We start from the raw sequence: 23,936 nt of genomic DNA, 5'->3' as shown, positions 1-23,936 counted from the left end.
GCTAAAGAATTTGAAGATCTATTTCAAAGCAACCTCACTTTCTGACCCTAAAGAAGTTTCTCAGATTAATCCCAGGGAGAAGAATCAATAGGACAGTCCTTGTTCTGAGAAGGAATTGGGATTGTATTTCCTGATACTGAGAGGTAATCAATTTACAACCCTCACCCAAGATATGTACACATACATTCATACATAGGTATCCATCGGTACAGGCCAGTCATCTGTCATATCCGATACATACATGTAGCCAAGCCTGTACCATCATTCGCCAAGTCTTGTGTTTTGGAATCTCAGGTTCTGCCTAAGAGCACTTGCTCAAGAAGTAAATGTACTGACTATTGCTGCTCCTAAGGGTGTGAACAGGAAGGGTGTGGTGCAGACGGCTCCAGCCAGCCAAGGGTTGGGAGGTAGGGCAGAGATGCAAAGCCTGCCAGTTTTTGGGTTTGTCATTCTCTCTCTCTCTCTCTCTCTCTCTCTCTCTCTCTCTCTCTCTCTCTCAATCTCTCTCTCTCTCTCCTGTGTGTGTGTGTGTGTGTGTGTGTGTTATATCTCCTGATTCTGAGTGGCTCAAGTCAGTTTAGAAATGAGATTGCCTTCCCTGAACAGTTATTCAGAGCAGGCAGAGGTGGACAGCTATGCAAAGGCAAAGGAAGCAGTCACGAGATTTAAAATTTGCCCGAGATCAGCCCCCAAATCCTCACTCAGATCAGTCCTGCCTCTCCCTCCCCCACTCATCCTATGTCTCAAGCACACCATCTCTCCCACCATTCCTTGAACATGCCATCTACTTCCACCCCTCCGTGCTTTTGCACACTGCATGGAATGCTCTGATCCATCTTGTGGTTATGTTGCTATGTGCTGTTAGGTCTGTCTCAACTCACGTGACTCTGCACACCAGAGGGAAACATCGCCTGGTCCCTACCCAAATCGTCCTTACCGTGCTCTTCTCCGCATTATGTCTGAACTCACTGTTGCAGCCAGTGTGTCAGTCCATCTTGTTGGTGAACTGCTTTTTCTTTGCCCTTCTGTTTTACCAAGTAAACCTCTTTCTGGCATTCTTTGCTTTGGGTCAAGAGCCATCTGACACCATCAATTATATCCTTTGTTCCTTATCTTTTTCTGAATCTGGCTTGAATTTCTACCAGCTCTCTGCCAATGTACTGCAGCAACTGTAGTTGTTGAATGATCTTCAGCAAAATTTTACTAACACGATATTAGTGATACTGTTCAATAATTTCTTTGATGGATCACCTTTCTTTAGAAGGGGTACAAATCTGGATCTCTTCCAATCAATTTTGTCAGGTAGCTGTCTTCCAAATTTTTTAGCCTTGGTAAGTGAGTGCTTCCAGTGCTTCATCAGTTATTGAAACATTTCCACTGGTGTAGCATCAATTCCTGGAGCCTTGTTTTACACTAACGTCTTCAGTGCAGCTTGGACTTCTTCCTTCAGGACCATCAGTTTGTGATTGCATACTGCCTCTTGAACCGTTTGACTGTGTGTTCCTTCCATCGTCTTTTGGTGCTTCTTTGTTCAATTTGTCTTACATAGCATTACAGTTACTTGTTTTAATGTCCATTTTCTTCAAGAGCAGGGGACAACTTGTATTCATTGCTATATCTTTAGTGTCTGGCACACTCAACAAACACTGGTTGAACAAATGATTGAATGAGAAACTCTTGCTTTCCAATTCAACTGTTTCCTCCTGCACTGCACTGGGTGTTCCTTGCCTCCCCAACTCCCTGGGCCCCTATGTGAGAAAGGGTAGAGGTCTTAAAGGCTAGAATGGAAAGTTAGCATTGGGTTCTTGAGACCCCAGGGAGACTCTTCAGATTCTCAAACAGAGATGGACGTAGGGCTGAGCTGTAGAGTTGTATGTAACCAGCAGATCCAAAGGCATTTACATCTCTAGTAAGAAAAGCCAGAAAAACCTAGCAAGGTTTTTCCTGTCTTTCCGAGGGGAAGATGTCCAGAGTCTTCATGCGTCTACTGAAAGAGTCCAGAAATGCACCTGATTCTGCTGGGTTAAGTAACAGGGTCGGGTGGAAATACTTAGACCTGGGCCAAAGCCAGAGTCTTCCTGGAATCAGTTGATTGTGACTGCTGAGGCAGAGGTGGTAGAAAAAGGTTTCCCCTAAACCAGTGCTCCTCACTCTTGAGTGTGCATTATTCAAGATTCTCATTAAATCCCGAGAATCTCATTAAAATGAAGCTTCTGATTCAGTAGGTATAGGGTGGGACCCGAGATGCTAGTTTTCTAACAGACTTCCAGACAGTGGTGCTGCTGGCACTAGAGGTGGCGAGGTCACTCTCTGAGTAGCAAGTCTCGAAGACTGGCAGTATAAGCCACACAGAGGGCTCACGCCTTGAAGGAAGAGGCTGCCCTTAGCCATGTGAAAAAATGGCCAGATGAGACAAGGTGTTACAGGAGACAATATACAGAGATGTCAGCCTGACAAAACACCTGTCATGTTCGTTTAATAGCCCTTCATTCTCCAGTCGATGTCCATGGCAGACATTACTGGTTGACCCCCACATTCTCTTTCACTAAATCCAGCAGATAACTCACAATCCATTTCAACCCAGTACTCCAGGTAGTCACTACCAATAGATTTCAGTTGACATGAGAGATGACCCTATTTGTTATTTCTAGCATTGTGGTTAAGAATCTGACTGCCTTCTCTCTGCTCTGGCTAGCTAGATGCCCTTGGACATGTTACGTCCACAAACTTCAGTTACTTTAATGCTCTGTGATTTGAGATAAAGATAGCACCACTTCATGGTTATTTTGAGCAGTAAATGATATTGTGAGCACACAGCACTTAGCACTGTGCCTAGCACATGAAAAGTGCCTGGGTGGTATAAACAGTCAAGAGCTTCTCTACTTGTCTACAGGTTGGCCATCTGAACCTACCCAGAGGCGCCTTGGAAGGCCAAGCCATCTGCCTCTAAAAGGTCAAAGCCTTGAAAGCCCCACGAAACAGTTCTACTCTGACACCTAGGGGGCCACCATCAGTCAGAATTGATGGCAATTAAGAAGTCATGCTTACCACAGTATCTGGCAAATTGAAATTATTCAAGAAATGGTGGCAACCATGAAGTTAGTCTCAGAAATCTACAGGGACAGTTCTACCCTGTCTTTTTGTTTCTTTTTTTTTAACCGTTTTATGAGGGGCTCAAACAACTCTTATTGCAATCCATACATGCATCAATTGTGTAAAGCACATTTCTACATTCATTGCCCTCATCATTCTCAAAACATTTGCTCTCCACTTAAGCCCCTTGCATCAGCTCATTTTCCCCCCTCCCTCCCTTCTCCCCCTCCCTCATGAGCCCGTGATAATTTATAAATTATTTTGTCATATCTTGCCCTGTCCAATGTCTCCCTTCACCCACTTTTCTGCTCTCCGTACCCCAGGGAGGAGGTCGCATATAGATCCTTGTAATCGGTTCCCTCTTTCCAACCCACCCTCCCAGTATCGCCACTCATACCACTGTTCCTGAAGGAATCATCCGCCCTGGATTCCCTGTGTTTCCAGTTACTATCTATAACAGTGTACATCCTCTGGTCTAGCCAGACTTGCAAGGTAGAATTCGGATCATGATAGTGGGGGCAGGGAGGGGGGAGGAAACACTTAGGAACTAGAGGAAAGTTGTATTTTTCACCATTGCTACATCGTACCTTGACTGGCTCGTCTACTCTCCCTGCAAGGGGATCTCCAGTGGCCTACAAATGGGCTTTGGGTCTCCACTCTGCACTCCCCCCCTCATTCAATATGGTAAGATTTTTTTTTGTTCTGATGATGCCTTATACCTGATCCCTTCGATACCTCGTGATCGCACAAGCTGGTGTGCTTCTTCCATGTGGACTTTGTTGCTTATGAGCTAGATGGCCGCTTGTTTACCTTCAAGCCTTTAAGACCCCAGATGCTATCTATACCTTTTGATAGCCGGGCACCATCAACTTTCTTCGCCACATTTGCTTATGCACCCATTTTTCTTCAGCGATCGTATTATGGAGGTGTGCATCCAATGATATGATTTTTTGTTCTTTGATGCCTGATAATTGATCCCTTCAGCACCTCGTGATCACACAGGTTGGTGTGTTCTTCCATGTGGGCTTTGTAGCTTCTGAGCTAGATGGCCGCTTGTTTACCCTCAAGCTTTTAAGACCCCAGAAGCTATATCTTTTCATAGCCGGGCACCATCAGCTTTCTTCATCACATTTGCTTATGCATCCACTTTGTCTTCAGCGGTTGTGTCGGGAAGGTGAGCATTATAGAATGCCAACTTAATAGAAGAAAGTATTCTTGCAATGAGGGAGTACTTGAGTGGAGACTCAATGTACTTCTGCTACTTTAATACTAAACCTATAAATATAGGCACATGGATCTATAGTTCTACCCTGTCTTAAAGGGCTTGTATGAGTTGGACTCAACTTGATGGCAGAGTACCATGTAGAGGGCTGAATAAACTGGGTGCTCAATTAGAGGGGTTAGGAAAGAGGCAGACAAGGGATAGAGAGGAGCCAATAACTAGGAATATGGAAGAATACGTGACCAAAGGTTGTGCCAACGTGGAGATGCCTGAAGATTCTCAGCTTTCCCTGGGTAGAACTGGGCTCCCTATTGGCACTCATGCTCTTTGGAGGGGTGAGTGGCACCTGTCAACTTGAGATAATCTGAGTTCAAAACTTACTTTAAAAAAAAATGTGCTTTCACATCTTGGAGCACCGGGTTGAAGTCTAGTCCCTCTTTCCCTGTAGAGATATGAACAATATTCTCCCCTAAGTGGGTTAGTACATATGTAAATATATTTATATATGATCATAGGGAAATATATATTTGTGCATATACTTATAGGTTTAGTATTAAGGTAGCAGATGGCCTTTGGGCCTCTACTCAAGTTCTCCCTATGCAAGAACACTTTGTTCTATTAACCTATAATTCCACGATGCTCACATTCCCGACACAATTGCTGAAGACAAAGGGGATGCATAAGCAAAAGTGGTGAAGAAAGCTGATGGTGCTCAGCTATCCATAGATATAGTGTCTGGGGTCTTAAAGGCTTGAAGATAAACAAGTGGCCATCTAGCTGAGAAGCAACAAAGCCCACATGGAAGAAGCACACCAGCCTGTGTGATCATGAGATTGATACTACTACCAGGTATCAGGCATCAAAGGACACAAAATCATATCATTATGAATGAGGAGAAGTGCAGAGTAAAGACCCAAAGCCCATGTGTAGGCAAGTGAACCTCCCCTTATAGAAAGGTCTCAGGGAGGAGACAAGCCAATCAGGGTACAGTACAGCACCAAGGAAACATACAACTTTCCTCTAGTTTTAATGCTTCCTCTCCCCTCCACTATCATGATCCCAATTCTACCTTACAAATCTGGCTAGACCAGAGGATCAGAGCTAGAAACACAGGGAATCCAGGACAGATAAACCCCTGGGGACCAATAATGAGAGTAGAGATACCAGGAGGGGAAGGGGAAGGTGGGAAGGAAACGGGTACAAATCACAATGATCTACCTATAACCCCTCCCTGGGGACAGACAACAGAAAAGTGGGTGAAGGGAGACATCAGACAGTGTAAGATCTGAAAAAAAACAATTTCTAAATTATCAAGGGTTTGTGAGGGAGGGTAGGGGTGGGAGGGGAAAAATGAGCTGATACCAAGGGCTCAAGTAGAAAGAAAATGTTTTGAGAATGATGATGGCAACAAATGTATAAATGTGTTTGACACAATGGACGATGTATGGATTGTGATCAGAGTTGTATGAGCCCCCAATAAAATGATCTAAAAAAATTGTTAAAATTTTTGAAATGGTCCACATGATTACAATTGCTGAGAGGCCTTACAGGTTATCTTGGACTTTTTTCTTTTATCTTGGACTTTTATATAGCTAAGCTGATCATAATGGAAATGATTCTTGCCCATAGAAATGAAAACTGTAACTGGAAGAGATGCAGTTGTTTACCCTGTAAAGACTACCAAGTAGACATTGACCAGTGTTAAGCATATTTATTTAGCAGCATTCTGGACGCCTTATACATGCTCTACTCTTTGGATTCTTCTTTGAATTGCTTATAACATCTATGCCATCTTCACACTCACTATGTTTGTGCCAACTACTGCAGCCACAGTGTCAATCCATCTCCTCAAGGGTCTTCCTCTTTATCCCTGTGCCACTTCACCAAGCATGATGTCTTTTTCTAGGCCATGACAACAGGTCCAAAGCACGTGAGATGAAGTCTCATCATCCTCCCTTCTAAGGGAGCATTCTGGCTGTACTTCTTCATGAAAGATGTGTTTTTCTGGCAGTCCATGGTAACTGTAATATTTTTCACCATCATCGTAATTCAAATGCATCAATTCTTTGGTCTTTCTTATCCATTGCCCAACGTTCACATGCATACAAGGTGATTGAAAATACCATGATTTGGTTCAAAGTGACATCCTGTTCTTCAACACTTCAAAGAAGAGAGAAGGATTTTTTTCTTGAAAACTCTCTTTCAGAAAGAACCAGTTCTAGCCAAGTAATTCTAACTGGCAGTGTAACCTCCCTTAGAATACATTGATACGACATTCCAGAATAAGTCTTGCTAACCCCCACCCAGAAGCCCCGCAAATGGAATCCGTCTCGGAGAACGATTGTGTGCGTACCTGATTATCACAGCCTAACCCATTCCAGGGAAATCTTGCCTTTCCCCCAATTTAATAAAGTGTCCTTAGCATAGGAAAGAGGCTATATCATTCATGTAAATGCTTCCCTTCTGGGAAGCAAGGGTAGCACCACCCAGTCCCTCCTCATCTTCACAAACAAGATTCTTTCCTTTTAATAAACCTTTGCTCAGGTGGACACTTTGGCCTCAACCTGATTAATCTTCATCTGTTGAAGGCAAGAATAGCGGTTAGAGTGTTTGCTGGGGAACAGTGCATCCAGGCACAGTCAAACCAAAATGCCCCAGTTCAAGTTCTGCACCCAATACATGGATGATCACAACCACCACTTATTAAAGCATTTACTATGTGCCAGGCACTGTTTTCGAGCCCAGGTTCCAAAGCCTATGGTCTCAGGCACCTGCTATGTACCAGGCATATTTCTAGGCTCTGAAATAGAAGTCATGAAACACACTTCCTGCACCAGAAAGTCTCCTCACACTCCAGAAGGGAGACAACTAATAACAGTGGGATGTGCTGTGACAGGCGAGAACAGAAAGCTGGGGACAGAGAGCCAACGATGCGATCAGATGGGGATGACTTAGTCCAGTCCCAAGGTTGCTGCTATCGTGGCTAGTTGCTGTCCAGTCTATTTCCACTTACGGCAACCACCTGCATGCAGAGTAGAACTGCTCCATCAAGTTCTCACCTCTGGGAAGCAAATTGCCAGGCATGTCTTTCAAGGTACCTTGAGTGGGTTTGAACAGTGCACCTAACAGAGTAGTCCAGCTCTGAATCATTTGCTCCACCCAGAGGCCCCTGAGCTCTGAGGTAACAGTAGTTAATATCCACGCTGAAGGGAATTAGGGGAGGACATTATGGGCACAAGAATAGTATGTGCCAAGTCATGGGACATGGTTGGTCCAGAGAACACAGGTTTCTGGGAGCAGGAAGCCCAGGAGTATGGAAGAGAGCCACAGGAAACCAGACAGAGACCAGATGATGGCAGGCTTTACTGAGTGAGTGAAGGGGGTTGGACACTCCTTGGAGGCTGAGGGGAAGCCTGGTAAGATTTTAAACAATCCTGGTTGCAACTGCAGGCCCCGTCCCCCTCAACGGGACACCAAACCCAGTACACAGAATTTCATGGGAGATGTGAATTTCTGGTGAGGCCCAGACTGGAGGGAAATGGAGAATTCAGCCTGGGACACACCCAGTGCCACCTGGGAGCAGTGACTGAGGATCCTCCCTCCAGCCCTCCTGCCCACAACTCCTGCTGTTGCTTCACAACCTGCCACCTCAGGCAGTCTCTCTCCTGTCACATTCCACCATGAGCAGCCTCCCTTCCCACAGCCAGCCCTGACTCCACCACCCAAAGCAGCTCTGTAGTTGGGCACACCCCAAACCCTTTCAGAGGGAGAATGGGGAGACTGGCACATCCTGGGGGACCATAGCTCTAGCCTGTCCCTTCCCCTCCCACCAGGCTGAGGCTGGTGATTAGTGGGGTTAATTATATCCAAGCCATTTCCGATTGGCATAAGCCCACCCACCCACAGAGCCTGCCTGCCCGGAAGGCTAAGATGGGCAGCCCAGGCCAGCCAGGGTCAGATTTGGGCCCCAATTACACTGGAAAGGGAGGGGCCAAGCTGAGGGGCCTCCTCCTCTTCCCCTCACCCTTGGGGGCCGGACCCTCTGCCCCATCCTCCATTTTGCTTGTCCCCACACAAACCCCTCTCCCTTGCCTCTCCTCCCCCCAGGTTTGGAATGAAATCACCAGGATTCTGAGTTCCGCACAAGGCCCCGACATAAACACTCTGATTGGGGCTAATTATAAGGGCCAGGTTAGGAGGCTGGAACCTTCTGAGAGCTTGGCTTTCAAACAAAGGTTCCAGGGCTCAATCCTATAGCCCAGGCCAGCTCCTCCCCAGACTCCAGGCCAAATGAGGAGGGTCCCAGGCCTGAGCAATGGCCCCGAAGTTTCATGTCCCAAGTCCCACCCTGTCCTTTCTTAGCTGCCTTCTCCTTGGCCCTTCCCATCTCAAATGTTGGGTCCTTCCCAGATGGCTTGGAAGACCTGCAGGCAAGGCAGCTGGGGATGGGGCAGGAGCCAGGGGAGGCACAGGGGAAGCCAGCTGTGAAGGCCCTAGCCCTAATTAAGCAGCTTCAAAGCTGCTGCAGAGGAAGCCGCTGAGTGTGCCTTGCTCGCTGGCTTGCTCAGGCAGCCAAGACATTTCTGTCCTAATCAGAGGAGAGGGAAGGGGGAATACACTCCCTCCCTTACCCCATTACTCTCCCTTCCCCAAGAACCCGCTCCACCAGGAGGAACCAGGGCCAGACAAAAGCTGGGAGCAGACGATTCTCTTCTGCTAAAACTACAGAAAAAGTTTAAAAGTCTTTCAGAAATGTGTTGTTGGATACCGTGATCCTATTAGAAATGTACCCAAATAACTAGAGACGCGCGATCTATTGAGCTTCACCTCTGCCAACTGGGAGCCGGAATCGACCCCATGGCAGTGAATATACACATCAGCCGGTCTCCGAAGAGGTCTGAGGGCACAGCGGTTAAGAGTCCAGTGGCTAATGGAAAGGTCAGCAGTGCTCTGCGGGAGAAAGATGAGGCAGTGGGCTCCCTCTCCGATTACAGTCAAGGGAACCCTAAGTGACAGTGCCTCTGGCCTCTAGGGTCCTGACGGGTTAGAACTGAAGAGCCCCCAAGGAAGGTTTTGCTGGTTATCTGCTGCTTCCAAAGGGTGCTAGTGCTTTTTCTGCAGAAAAGACCTTTTTAAAAGAAACAGGTCTGCTGAGACAAGTTCAAACGTCACCATCAGTCTTAGTATGCACATAGCCCCGTTTCGTATTTTTTTTTCTCCAGATGAGGGCTCAGAGGTGAAACATCCGCATAGGCTCACAGCTGGTCTGCAGCAGGGTCAGGCAGACAAGATGGCCCTCCACACTCTCCCCCCCTCCTTTCTCCCCTGACTGAAGTATTACAGGTTCATCCCACCCTGCCACACCTGCCTAACTTGCTACCTGAGTGAGGGGCAGGAAGGAGGGGATAAACTGGTTTCAAGGATGCCTGTGTTTGGAGGGTTTCCCTCTTGATCTCGCATCTCCACAGCCAAGGTGACTCGAGGCAGAGGGACACAGGCGTCTGAGGTGGGAAAAGCTGTCCTTTGGACAAGTCATCAAGACTAGAGAATGTCTAGACCAGGACTAGTTTGGGGAACTTCTTGAAGCTATGAGCAAAACTGGTGTTCATGTGGGGCTGAGCCTTTGTCACAGATGGTCCAAAGGTTTTTCAAATTCTCAGAGGGGTTAGTGGCCCCAGGAAGTTCTAAGATGTGAAGAGAAATGAGTCCAGGGAGGGGATGTCTGGCCTCTGGACAGGCAGAAGCTTAGTCTGCTGCCCCAGGTAGGTGTCCCCACTGCTCCCTGGGGCCTTGTCTCCCCATCCCAACCAACCAAGGCCCAAACACTCTTGTGGAGCATTTGGAATCATCCGAAGTAGCAGCTGTGAGTTCTGTAGAGCAGAAGCTGAGCCCCCCTCTCTGGGGGTGTGGGCCGAAAACCACAGTGGCCTCTCTCTGGCTGGCTCAGGGGGATCCTCTTTAAGGACAGAGTTTGGAATGAACTAATAAAAAGGCTTTCAGGAGCAGAGTCTGGGGGTGAGGGGAGGAAAGCACAGTCTGATCAGTGAAGAGAGTGGGTTTGGAGGACAGGCAGTAGTGAGAGGGGTGGGAATCTGTAGAAATGAAGTCTAAGACCTGACCTGGGGTTGGGCAGGAGCTCAGGTGAGGGGCTCCCTTCTGGCCCTGCCCTTCCACCAGACAAAAAGCCTATTCTTCCTGAGGGACTAACCAATTTACAACATGCAAGTTTCCTGTTAGTAGAAGACCTTGAGGTCTGCAAACACAGACCTCTAAGCACACCTTTAAAGCTGGTTTTCCTGCCAGGGGAATGGGACACCACCCCCTCCGGGTGCAGCAGTGAGCTCAGGAGTTTCACCTTTGGATCTACACCCATGGCATTGTTCCCCACTGGCCCTGATCCGTTCCTACAGAGCAGAGGGCTGCCCTTCTTCTAAGCAGGTTTTCCTACAGCAGGGGAGCAGCTGGGGTGGGGGGTGGCTCTCCACTCCCTACTCTAAGGTAATTGGGAGTTTGAAAAGAAGGGAGAAAGAACATCTTGACCCAAATGCCCTCCTTCCCACCTCCACTCAGGGAAGAAAAGGACAATTGTTCACCATTTCCTCTTGCCCTCAAGGTGAGAGTCCTCAATGGGGGGTGGGAGGGGGCTTTCTCCCTGCCATTGAGTCAATTCTAACTCCTAGGCCCTCACAATTTGTTTGTAACTTAACTTTCTCCTGTGGCCCTGGTGCGGTGCCTGCAGAATCTTCAAACAGAGCTACTGGGCAGCAACACCTTCCCTGCCCCCCACCTTCTTTAATAGTTGAAAGAACCTCATGTTCAGACTGCACATGGATCACCATTCGATAATCTCGTTTCAACTTAAAATGGTACAATTTGGAGCCAATTATATGCATACATCTCTATATATATACTTTAGAGGTGGGGTGGGGCTCTGCTGGAATCCCCAGGCTTCATACAATTCCAAACAAAGGCCCACATATGAGTTCAATTACCACCCAACGATTCCAGTTCCCCTCCCCCCAACATAAACTAACACAAACACTTTGAAGCTGGGGTTCTAACTTTCTCCCTGGTTCCAAAAGACAACCAACGAAGCTGGGTTAGGTACCATTTCGCCCCAGCAATACAGCTAAAGACAGGCCTGGGCTAGGAGAGTCCAGCCTCCCCACCCCTCCACCCCACTGCCCCACCTCCCACCAAACCAGGCAGGGGTGGGGTGTGGGGTTGAGGGTTTGGTTAAACTAATAAAATGTTACAACCCTATTAAATACAATTAAAGGCCTAGATCTCTGGAAGATAATTAAACGAACTTTATTATGATGATTATTAGCTTTTAATTCACATTATTATCAAGAAGCAGGAGATAGTGAAATTTTGACTTATGTGGTATACATGTCCACCCCACCCCCATCCCTCAGCCTTCCGATGCACCCTTTAGAGTCCCAACTCTAAAATATTCCTGATAGCTGAGGGAAACTGTGTGTTGGAAACTAGAATTCGCATACCAGTGTCAAAGATACTTCATACATCACTTCTCAGGCTGTGAGCTTTTACCCAAAGTCTTGACTTTTATTTGTGGGGGGAGGAAGATAAGAAACATCTGTTATAAACATTCTATCAATCTTGTGATCTAGAATGTCATGTAAACACTCAACCCCACCCCCACCCCCACCCCAACCCCATCTTCACAAAGAGCCTACCCAGAGCCTTTTTTCAAAGCACACATATCCACCTTTTATGTCACCTTCCACTCCCACTGCACAAGTTTGAAAAGAAACCAGTCTTTTTTGTCAAAGGAAAACTCAATTCCCACCAGCCCATCCCTGCCTTCCCTCCACCCCAACCCAACTTTATTGCTTTTTGAGAAAAATAAACCCCAAACATAACAAAAACTCACATATAAAAAACCAACCAGCAAGTGGCTACCCTGAAATGCCCATGAGGATACTGGGCCTGGGAGAAGCTGATTGCAGGGGAAAGTAGCCTGGAGAGCCAAGGAATCCTAAGACCCCAACATTTGCAGGCCAAAATACTTAGTAAAAATTACCGCTCTCCCTAAAAATGCAGGCACCGGTCAAAATTGGTACTGGGAGTGTGAGTGCGGGTGTGAGTGTGTGTCTGGGGAAAGATGTTTTCATTTCAAAACAGACTTTTTTTCCACAACGCACTGTCTGCCCACTCAAGCGCGTGGGGCAACAAGCTGAAAAGTAAGAGAGTCAAAGGAGAAAGATCTTCCTGTTCGCAGGAGAGTGGGCCAGGTGGGGGGAGGCCATTGTCCCCTACCACCACTCCAGAGGTTTTTTGTTTTTCCCTCCACGTCTTCACCTCCATTGGGAGGTTTCCAAAGATTGCACCCAGGAGACAGAACTATCGAAGGGAGAAAAAGGGGCGAAAGAAAACAAATAAAACATGAAGAATCCAAGTCTTATTTGCAAATCCGACAGCTTCCAAAGGCCCAGCATCAGCGAGGAGGTTCACAAATTTGGCTTCTCAAGAAGTTGAAGGTAACAAACTCCCAACTAACTCCTCCACGCCAAGAAAAACAGCACAGCAGGCTAGGTGCCTCTTCCAGCAGGCCCAGCCCTGCCAGATCACCCAAAAATTCCAACCCAAGTGGGGAGCTGTTTTGAAAAGGGCACTTAAGAAAATAGAGAATGCCACGTCCTTCCCCTCCCCAGTCTTCAGCCGGGGTACCCTTCACTGCACACACACACACACACACACACACACACACACACACACACACACTTTCCCTTTTTTCTTTTCTTTTTTTTTAAATAGAAAATATATAATTAAATTTACAGAGACTATTTACAGTTTTAATTACAAACCTGGAGGGGGGCTGGTGGGCAGAGTTCCCTTTAAAAAGTGATTTAAAAATTAAAGTCGGTCGGCGCCTGCTGGCTTGGTGGATGTCGGGGCGCTGGGTCGCCCCTCACACAGTGGTCTCGCCGTGCCGGCTGTTGGTGAGGCGGGTGTAGAACTTCCTCCACGAATGCAGCGTCTTGCCGGACCAGATCCAGAAGCCGGACGTGATGCCCACGATGAGCGTCATGAGGTACTTGATCATGTAGACGGTGAAGTCGGGCGACATGCGCGGCGTGTAGTGCGCGGGGCACGGGATGGCCAGGCTCTTGCAGTGCTGGCTCACCCACGAGCGCTCCCAGTGCTCGCGGAAGGCCTGCTCGTAGAAGTAGCAGGCGATGACGATGGTGGCGGGCACCGTGTAGAGCACCGAGAAGACGCCGATCCGCACCATGAGCCGCTCCAGCTTCTCGGTCTTGGTGCCGTCGTGCTTCATGATGGTGCGGATGCGGAAGAGCGACACGAAGCCGGCCAGGAGGAAGGACGTGCCGATGAACAGGTACACGAAGAGCGGTGCCAGCACAAAGCCGCGCAGCGGGTCCAGGCTGTTGAGGCCCACGAAGCACACGCCGCTCAGCAGGTCACCGTCGATCTGGCCCATGGCCAGGATGGTGATGGTCTTGACGGCGGGCACAGCCCACGCGGCCAGGTGGAAGTACTGCGAGTTGGCCTCGATGGCCTCGTGACCCCACTTCATGCCGGCCGCCAGGAACCAGGTGAGCGACAGGATGACCCACCAGATGGAGCTGGCCATGCTGAAGAAGTAGAGCATCATGAAGAGGATGGTGCAGCCCTCCTTCTTCGTACCCTGCACCACCGTGCGGTAGCCGTCCTCCGAGAAGCGCTCGTTGCACACCACGCGCTCCTGCAGCACGAAGCCCGCGATGTAAGCCACCGACACCATGGTGTAGCAGCCCGACAGGAAGATGATGGGCCGCTCCGGGTAGCGGAAGCGCTGCATGTCCACCAGGTACGTGGTGACGGTGAAGAAGGTGGAGGCGCAGCACAGAACAGACCAGGTGAGGATCCAAAGGCGGGCGAAGCGAGTCTCCTCCTGCGAGAAGAACATGGAGCCGTCGGGGCGCGCCGGCTCGCAGGGTGCTGCACAGTCTCGCTCACCCAGGAACTTATAGCTGAGATAGGTCGGCACCTTGAGGACGCGGGGGCAGTGGAACGGGTGCTCCAACGTAGCATAGCGAGGGGGCACTCCGCCACCACCTGGGCCTCCTGGGGTACCCCCTGCGCCCGGCTGCAGGCCCGGCGGCGGGGCGGTGGTGAGCAGCGCTGGGGCCCCATCCTCTGAGTGGTTCTGGCCCACGCAGATCTGCTCAGCTCCGTGGCGCGGGAAGTGTTCGCAGCGGAGGCGCTCAGGCCACTGAAAGCCGAACTTGTTCATAAGTGCCTCGCAGCCCTGGCGCGCGCGCTCGCAGATGGAGCGGCACGGCGGGATGGCCTGCTCCAGCACAGTGCACACGGGAGCGTACATGGAGCACAGAAAGAAGCGCAGCTCGGGCGAGCACTGCACCTTCACCAGCGGGTAGAACTGGTGCACCTCCAGGCCCGCGTCCTCCTGGTTCGTGTGGCCCAGAAGGTTGGGCATGATGGTCTGGTTGTAGGCGATGTCCGTGCACAGCGGGATGGAGATGGGCTGGCAGAAGCCGTGGTCCGGGATGGAAATGCCTTTCTCCCCGTGGAACTGCGCCGGCCCCGCGGCGGGCAGCAACAGCAGGGGTAGCAGCAAGCGGGGCAGGGCGCTGCGGGGCCGCATGCTGGCCGCCGCCCCCCACCCAGCTCCCGGGCGTCCCCCCGCCCCCACCCCCGGCCCGGAGACTGCGAGCCTTCGCGGCCGCGGCCGGCCGCCGCCTCCGCGCCTTTCAGCAAACTTTGCTCCGGGCCGCAGGTCTGGGGAGGTCGGGCGGGGGAGGGGGCGGCGCGCAGGCCAGCTAGCTCGTAGCGCTCGGACTGCGCCGTCGGAGTCGCCGCGCGCCGGTGCCCTCTCCTCGTCCACCTCCTTTTGCCTCTCCGCTCCCTCCTCCGCCTAGCTTCTTTGTGCCTCCTCCAGCCCGCACCTCGGCCTCTCCGATCCCAATTAGTCCGTTTCAAGGGGGCCCCCGCTGGCGGCCCCGCCCTCTCCCCAGCCCCCCAAAAAAGGGATCTTGGAAACCGCCCCGTCGAGCTCGAAGCCCCGGCCCAAAATGTGCTGTTGGCCAATCAGATTCAAACCCGGGGATCAGCCCTGAGGGCTGGATTGGTGGACCACAACATATTGAGATCAGAAACCAGATGCCAACAAAACTGCCCCCCCCCCTCCGCGCGCCGCTTTTGCTTTTTAAAGAGACAAGCTATTATTACATTAAGGGCAGTTGGCCCAGCCCGGGGTTTCTCCGGAGTCGCCACGACGAGAGCTAGAGACTTGCGCTCTAAATCTGCAGTAGACTCAGGTCGTTCGACCCACAATCGCTGCCCTTCTGGGAACCAAGGCGATCTCCAGGGCAGGAGCTCTTTACATTTTTGCCCCCTCACTCCTGCTCCTGGAACTCCATAAAAACCAGTCAAAATTTTCAGATCCAAGTGAAAAAAAAAGTTTTGAATACAGGAGACTTAAAAGAGGAGAGAGGAAAGAAAGAAAATTGTTTACAAAGTCTTCTCTCACCTCGCTTCAAGGAGTTCGGGCAAAAGTTTCTTTTCAGTCCATTTGTAGACTCCTAAGTGTTCGTCTTGCCCCTCCTCTTTGCCTGCCCCACACCCTTAAATAACCTTCTGAAAAAAGAGGCCCTGTCTCTTTAAGAGGCTCTTAAAGGGGCCAAGACTCCAGGGCGTAATTGCCCCGTAGCGAGCACAAAGGAGTCCATTATGGTTCTTTGTGTTCGGTGGCACCTCAAAGTGAGAAAACTCAGGAACTCAGAGGCCTGGGGCTGGAGGGTTGTGGGGGGTGGGGAGAGTGAGGTGAAGGAGAATGGCCTGGAGCCGAGCCTCTTACCTCCCCCTTCTTTCGAGGCAAATCTTAATTATGCAAAGTAAAGTTCAGTTGCCTTAACGAGGAGGTCTTAATCGAAGGTTAATGGGAGGAGGAGGAGTGTGGGACCGGCAGCCCCGAGTGCTGAGATGACTCTTTTAGGCCCTACAAGGACCGGACGAAAGTTTGGAGAAATTTTCCCTTTCCCTCCCCACCTTTGCCCCGCCCCCCACAGCTTCCGGATATCTTCTCTTAGGGAGAGAAAGGAGCTTGATCTAGACCCCAAGTGGTTCCACACCCCGAAAAAGTGGTTCTTGTGGCCGAGGGGGAGAGTGGGTGGCGGTGGTGAAAGTGTATTGTTCCCTAACTCTTCCATCTCTCACCTGGGGGGTCGGGAGGGTTGGGAAGAGGATGGCCAACAGACTTTCGGGTAGTTTCGAAAGATTTTCTTCCCTGCCCCCCCCCCCTTTCTTGAATTTCACATTTGAGAGTGAAGCTCTGGAGGGAAAGGGGATTTGTATGTAAATCTCCTGGGCCTAGAACTGGATGATGGATCAATTATTTCTTTTGTCTCTCTGGAGGGGAAGTAGGGGACTTAAAAAGATGAAGGAAAATTGAGTTGAGAAGGTCCCTTTGCCTCTCAGTGTGGGCCATATCCAGCCTGGCAAACTGCTTCCTGCTCCAATGTAGAAAAGAATTGCTTTTAATGTTAAAAAAACAAACTTTTAAAAGAAATTTAAAAAGGAAAACACATTGTTGTTATTTATTTATTTTACAAAGAGAGAAAGTAGACAAGGGAAGGAAAGAAACCCCCAAGTAGAGATTTAGGTTTGATGGACCAAAATAATGTTTTTCCCTGATTGATTTAAAGTCTCTCAGATTCTTAAGAGAATAGGAATCTACGCTTTATTGTATCCTAGAGAAGTTGTCTTTTTCCTACTCCAGAAATAATTTCTTCTTTTTGTTCTCTATCCAATTTCCACTTCCCTAAAAACCCCAACCAAACCGACGGCTACTCAGTGGCTTCCAACCCATAGCAACCCTCTAAGACAGGGTAGAACTGCCCCTATGGGTCTCTGACACTAACTTTAGAGGAGTAGACACCCTCTTCCTTCTCCCCACAGAGCAGTCTGGGGATGGGAAAATCATCTCTTCCTGCTCCCCAGAACCCAAACTAAACTTCCAACCATGCCCTTCTAGTATGGCTCTGGGGCAGCTCTGGAGTCAATACCAAGCTTGGGAGCTGAGTGGCGGCAGAGCAACCAGTGTGATTAAGACAGGCTTCCACACCCACCCTATCCAATCTGATAGGAAGTAGAAAGCAAATCTCTGATGTAAACCCAGCACCTTCCATCTCTATCCCTAACAGCCTCCTTTTCCTGTCCCAGGGCCAGGTTCTATTGACATTACCCAGTCCAGCAGAAAGGCAACCTGGGACTAGAAAAAGGAAATAAAAGGGTATTTCTTGTATTTGCTCTATCAACTTTCTATTCTTTCAACCCACTTTTATTGAGACAGCTTCAGATGTCAAGCCACCAAGGTAGGTGGTATATGTAGATCAATCCAACAATAACTTTAACAGCATCCCTGCCCACTGGCAGGCTTTTGTTTGTTTGTTCCTTACACGGAAAAGAAACAAGTATGGCTAAGACTAGGACTAGCATCTTCACAGTTCTGCTCTAACCACAGAACTTGCCACTCTATATCTGGACCTCATGAGATCTGTAACTAATACAGAAAATTAATAGACTCTCAGTTGAGAGGTTATCATGCCGTCATTTCATAGATCAAACACTTATTCCTGATGTTAGGGGTTGTTTTTTTTTTTTTAAGAAAAGCAACTAAAATGCTCCTGAGAAATTAAAATGGTGAGCCGAGCCCCGTAGGCTCCCTTTGGATAAGTAATCTGGAAAGACTACTTGCTAGAAAAGGACATCAGGGTTAATAGAGGAAATGGTAAACAAAAACAAGAGACCTCACAGGGAGATGGATTAACACAACAGCCACAACACTGGGCTCATACACCAAGAGTTTAAAGATAGCCCAGGCCCAGGAAAGGTTTTCTTCTATGAGACATAGATCCCCACCCCGAGTTGTATCCTACTTAACACCAGCTAACAACAAGAACAACAACAAAATTACCTTGAGCATACATAGTCCACAAAACTAAACAACGTTTTACATCCTGCTTTAGAAAGTAGTGCATAAAAGCTCATGAATGGCCCTCTGAGGAAAAGAGTGATGAAAATCACAGATACATGGAAACACTCCAAGGGACGAATGGACCATTTGAACATCAGTTTTCGTGCACCTGAGACCAGAACTAGATGGTGCTTAGCTACCAGGACCAATACTCTGAAAGGGGTCACACTAGATAGTCCTAGATAAAGTGGGAGAAAAACTCAGGCAGCACCACCCTGCCCCAGCCTTCGGGGCCACCTCCCTTGCTGCTGCGGGGCACCCACTCTCGCCCTCTGACTCCTTGCTACAGCCATGCCTCCCAGAGCCCCACCCTTGCTGCTATTCATTGCTCGTGCTTCTGTGTGGTCCTCCGCGGGCGCCTGGAAGCTCACCATTCTGCACACCAACCGACTTGCACAGCCGGCTGGAGCAGCCCAATGAGGACTCGGGCAAGTGTGTCAACACCAGCCTCTGCGTGGGAGGGGTGGCAGGGCTCTTTACCAAAGTGAAGCAGGTCCGCAACTCCGAGCCCAATGTGCTGCTGCTAGACGCTGGCGACCAGTGTCAGGGCACCATCTGGTTCACCTGTACTAGGGCGCCGAAGTGTGCACTTTATCCGCACTGCCCTGCCATGCTGTGGCTCCTTTGTTCCACCTTTCTCTGACTGGCTTCCTGACTGAATCCTTGGATGCTGTTATGTCCCTGTGGCCTCCCTCATCTGGATGGTAGCTCAGCAAAAGTAATTCTCCTTAGTTAAGGCTTCAGAAGATGCCAACATCTTGAGGGGTGTGGATACCCAAGCCTCAGAGAGCTGCTCAACCCCAACTCCACCCTATGACTGTGACCATATGCTTTCTGCTTCCAGTCCAAGCTCCAGCTGGGCCGCAGGGAGAGGCAGGAAGAAGAAAAGAGGACCTCCTAGCTCCTTTCCTCCTGTCTCCGCATCTGTGTTGTCTGCACTGAAAATGAGAACAGACCAAACAGACCATCATACGGGCAGCTGTCTGGATCCAGTCACAAAAGGTGCCTGACTGCTCTGGAAACTCCCTCGATCCACTTAACTAGAACTAGAGAATTCTCCGGACACTTCTTTGCACTTCAATACATATTTGTTAAGTACATGAAGACACACAATCCATCCTCCAGACATTAAGGGAAGCCCTCTGAGCCTCTGAGAAGTAGTTCTACCTGAACTACAACTAATTGAGCAATTGTTCCTTTTCTTTTTTTTTTTTTTTAGCAATTGTTTCTAAATGTAGCACTGACATGCACATGCTTCCTGTAGAGAGTGTTTGTAAACCTTGTCACCTGAAATGTTAAAAAAAAAAAAGTGGGAAAAAAACTCAGAACAAAGTTCAACACATCAAAAAGACCGGGTTTACTGGTTGACTAGGGACTGGTGGCAACCTCCAGGCTCTAGGCCTGAGTCTGTCACCCATACACGTCTGGAAATGAATTCACTCCCCTGTCTCAATTTTCAGTTAAACAATAGGTGCATATTGGAACAATCACACTGAAGGTGGCATACATAAACACCTTAAAATAACCATTTGAGATTCAAAAGAAAGGCAGCATTTACCCAAGAACATGTTCAAAAGGATTAGAAGAAAAGGAGGAATGGGAATAGGAAACATCAGGAAGAAGTAGGGTAAGGAATGTTACATTATGGGATTGCTATCAATACATGAAACAAAATGTGTATGGATTATTTCATGGAAAACTGATCTGCTTTGTAAACCATCACCCAATTCACAATACAAGGTTTACAAAACTTAACTTGAGCATTGACCTGAATGTTGTTCCTAAGTCTACCCCTAGCTTTGCATCCTCCCTTTTCACACCTCAAAGTGGCAATAAGGCAACAGCTTATTAAGTTGTGAGACTCTCAAAACAAACAAACAAAAAAACACTGCCATCAAGTCAATGCCGACTCATAGCAGCCATATAGGGCAGGGTAGAACTGCCTCTGTGAGTTTCTGACATTGTAATTCTTTTGTTTGTTTGGTGTGCATAATGAGGTTGGGAATACCCTTTTTTTAAAAAAAATCATTTTATTGGGGGCTCATACAACTCTTATCACAATCCATACATCCATCCATTGTGTTAAGTACATTTGTACATTTGTTGCCATCATCATTCTCAAAACATTTTTTTATACTTGAGCCCTTGGGATCAGCTCCTCATTTTTCTTCTCCCTCCATGCCCCCCTCCCTCTTATACCCTTGATAATTTGTAAATTATTACCTGATTGTAACTCTTTGTTTTGTTTTTGGTTTATTGAGAGATCTTACAGCTCTTATCATTATCCATACATGTATCCATTTTGTCAAACACATCTTTACATATGTTGTCATCTTTTTCAAAACATTTTCCTTCTACTTGAGCCTCTGGCATCAGCTTCTCATTTTTCCACCTCCCTCCCCCACGCCCCCTGCTTGTAACCCTTTAGAGGAGTAGAAAGTCTCATATTTCTCCTGTGGAATACTGGTGGTTCCGAACTGCTGACCTTGCGGATCATAGCTTGACATGGAACTCCTATGAGAGTACCCATCCAAAATAACTTCCAATGACAAAAATCAATTTCATAAGCAAGCACCTTTCAAAGCAGTAAGTCGACAAATATTTATTCAGCCAGCCTCCTAGGATGCCACAGGTAACTGGCAGCATTTGTTTGCGTTTCAGCATTAAATGAGTTCCATTTAAGCCTGCACATAAATGATGTGCACGCTGACCGAGCGGGTATTTTAGTTTGTTTGTAGATGGAGAAGTTGACTTTCTCAAGGTCACAGTGGCCAGGCAGAGATTTCAAGTGAGGTCTGCTTGTTGTCAGCGGTGTGCCCAGTGTGCTCTGTCTTCACAGCACACCGCCCCACCTGCCATCTGTATGGATTGTGTGCTTTCGTGTGCTTAACAAATATGTATTGAGCGGCAACTGTGGGCCAGGCACTGGGATGGGTGCTATGGATACACGACACAGGGCACAAGATGAGCCCGAGCCCAGCCCTGGTTCCTGTGGGAAAGTTCCCCATTCCTTACACTGCCACTTCCATGGTTGTAAAATTGCAACAGGATTCAGCACTGTGAAGGAAAGGACCACAGGGCTGTGGGATAACCTGGCAGGGACTCTGAATGGGTCTGGAGGTTGGAGGGGACCTGGGGAATTGGAGGGAAGAGAGAAGGAGGGATAGGGTAAAAAGAGAATAATAGGGATTAGACGGTTAGGGCTTTGCAGACCACATGTGAGGTGCTGGAGATAAACGCAGGTATTTGCAATCTAACAAGGGAAATATGCATATGCGTAAGGCAGGCATTCCAGACCAAGGGAAAAGCCAGTGAAAGACCAGGTGGGGTGAAATAGAAGGGATGGATACTTAGGCCCTGTGAAGAGCCCCAGGGGCATCTAGGAGGCTCATAAGTAAACAGTGGCTTTAGATACCTGCCACACAATCTGAGCTCCAGGAAGTGGGTATCCTCTGGAGTGTTAAGGAAGGGACTGAGTGGTGACATTTGGGTTTTAGGTCAGGCATTTGGGCAGCCGTGAGGGCCACAGGCTTGGAGGAGCAGACTGGAATCAGCAGCCAGGAACCCATTGCAAGAGACCAGGCAAAAGATGATGCGGATGTGTGGACACAGAGGAGAGAGGAAGGGACGAGGCCAGCCGAGGTGTGTGCCTAGCAGCCCTGATGCCATTCAGCAGACTGTGGAGTTCAGAGAAGAAGCAGATAGTGCAATTAAGCAAGACCGAGCATGCAGTCCATCCAAACAAAGGTGACCACAAGGCAGGGGGATATGCTAACCAGAGGCTAGAGCTATGAGAATGGGTGGGTGGGTGGGTGGTGGACCCAATATCTAAAAGCCATAGGGCACAGGAGGGAGGAGACTGGGAAGAAGTAGTGGAGCCAGGAGACATTTCAGCCAGCACTCTACTTCTGGAGAATGCCATGAGGCTCAAAACGGGGGTTTGGAGCCTTGAGTCAGAATATTTACTTGCCTAATTTCAGTTGTAGAGCAGCCCTGGTGGTAATAGTGAGTATTGCACTGTCTGCTAGCACCAGGTCAGCAGTTTGAAACCTCCAGCTGCTCCTAGGGAGAAAAAGAAGGCTTTGTACTTCTATAAAGAGTGACAGTCTTGGAAACCCCCAGGGGCAGTTCTCCTCTGTCTGGTAGGGTGGCTCTGAGTCTGCACCGACGGGGTGGCAGGAAATGAGTTTCAGTTGTAAGGACCGAATGAGTTCGCGTGTGACACTCACTTGGCATGATACCTAAAAAAATTGGTAAACAGTTGCTATTATTATTATCCAGCAAATTATTGAGCACCCACTATATGCAAAGCAGCCAGTCTACAGAGACCTGGCTCCAGCTTCATGTGGAGCAGGGCTGTGGCGCCTCTCCCACGACAAACATTTCTGTTGGCCCCTGCTGTGGGCTGGGAACCTAGGTGTCCCCAGTGGGCAGTACCACTTCTCCTTCAAATCCTGGGGCAGTACTGCCCATCATCTCAGCTTACTCAGTACAATGGTTTCTGCTGTGCAGGGTGGGCTCCTTCTGGATGGCAAACTGGGCTATAAATATGTAAACAGATATAATAGATGATCAATTAGGTAAGGATTGTCAGTAGCCCAAGTCTACAAAAAGCCTGGCAATTTTCTTCCAAAGAGATTGGCTGTTGAAACCCTATGAAGCACAGTTCTACTCTGACAAACACGGGCCCCATGAATGTGAAAGGACCTGGTGATAAGTGCGTCTGGGGAGCACAGGCACGGTCAGCTCAGAAACATCAGTGCAGAACTTGGTTAGTGAAGTGCTTGAAACCTCTTGGCCAAGGAAACAAACGGCCCCAACAAAAAATCAGCTATTCTGTCTCCCAGAACCTTCTAAAGCCAACAGCACCAAGACTAGAGGAATGTCGAAGTCTGAGTCATAGACTGGCAAACATGGAGGGTCTTCAGGGGTGGGGGCAGTGGAAGTCTTGCTTGCTGAGGATGAAGGAGGGGGTGGGTGGGTGGAGCAAGCTAGGTTGACTTCCAGGTGAGGCTCCCCTGCGACCCCAGCAGAGTATGCTTTCCCTCATCCTCTGACTTGCTCGCTCTTTTCCCTTCCTCTCTTTCCACTCCCCCTCTCCCCCTCACTTCTCCCAGAATCTCCTTTTCCTGCAGGCTGGGCCATCTCACCCCCACCCTCCCTTCTCTTTCCTGTAACTTAAGCTGTTCTTGGGGGTTGGAGGAGCAGGGCTGGTTTGAAAGGAGGCCCCACTGCTTTTCAGGGAGGAATTGAAACCCTGGAGCTGGGGGACGAAGAGGGGAGGCAGCCCCAGGAGGGGGAGGGGGCAACTCCAGAAATCAAAGCTGCAGCCACTCCATCTGGGAAACCAACTTTGATTTACTAGCAAGAACCTGGCTCAATCACGCTTGCCAGCCACCGCCCCCCCCCCCAACCCCTGCCCACTCTCCCTCCTTCCCCAGACTTTGCTTTGTGGTGACAACCTGGGGGTGGAAGGGACTGACCCCTCCCCCAACTCAAAAGTCTGTTCTTGTTCTGGGAGCACCAGTCCTCAGGGGCTAAGCCTGGGGGGCTCTAACTAAGTCTGACTGCAGGAACTTCTAAAGGGGTCCCAGGCTC

General features: G+C 49.0%; 1 protein-coding gene across 1 annotated transcript; it reads right to left on the bottom strand.

Annotated features, from left to right (window-relative positions):
* Positions 1-11,603: 11,603 nt before the first annotated feature.
* FZD2 (frizzled class receptor 2) lies at positions 11,604-16,251 on the bottom strand. The gene is made up of 2 exons (XM_075561962.1): positions 13,147-16,251; positions 11,604-12,682 (listed from the first exon to the last, which is right to left on the bottom strand). The coding sequence occupies exon 1, from the start codon at positions 14,946-14,948 to the stop codon at positions 13,251-13,253; it is 1,698 nt and encodes a 565-aa protein (XP_075418077.1). The 5' UTR covers positions 14,949-16,251; the 3' UTR covers positions 11,604-12,682; positions 13,147-13,250.
* Between the last annotated feature and the right edge of the window lie 7,685 nt (positions 16,252-23,936).

This window comes from Tenrec ecaudatus, chromosome 10 (genome assembly GCF_050624435.1).
Source record: "Tenrec ecaudatus isolate mTenEca1 chromosome 10, mTenEca1.hap1, whole genome shotgun sequence".
In the NCBI taxonomy this organism is placed as follows: domain Eukaryota; kingdom Metazoa; phylum Chordata; class Mammalia; order Afrosoricida; family Tenrecidae; genus Tenrec; species Tenrec ecaudatus.
The sequence above is the reverse complement of the archived record's forward strand: the minus strand, read 5'-3'. Positions and strand labels throughout refer to the sequence as shown.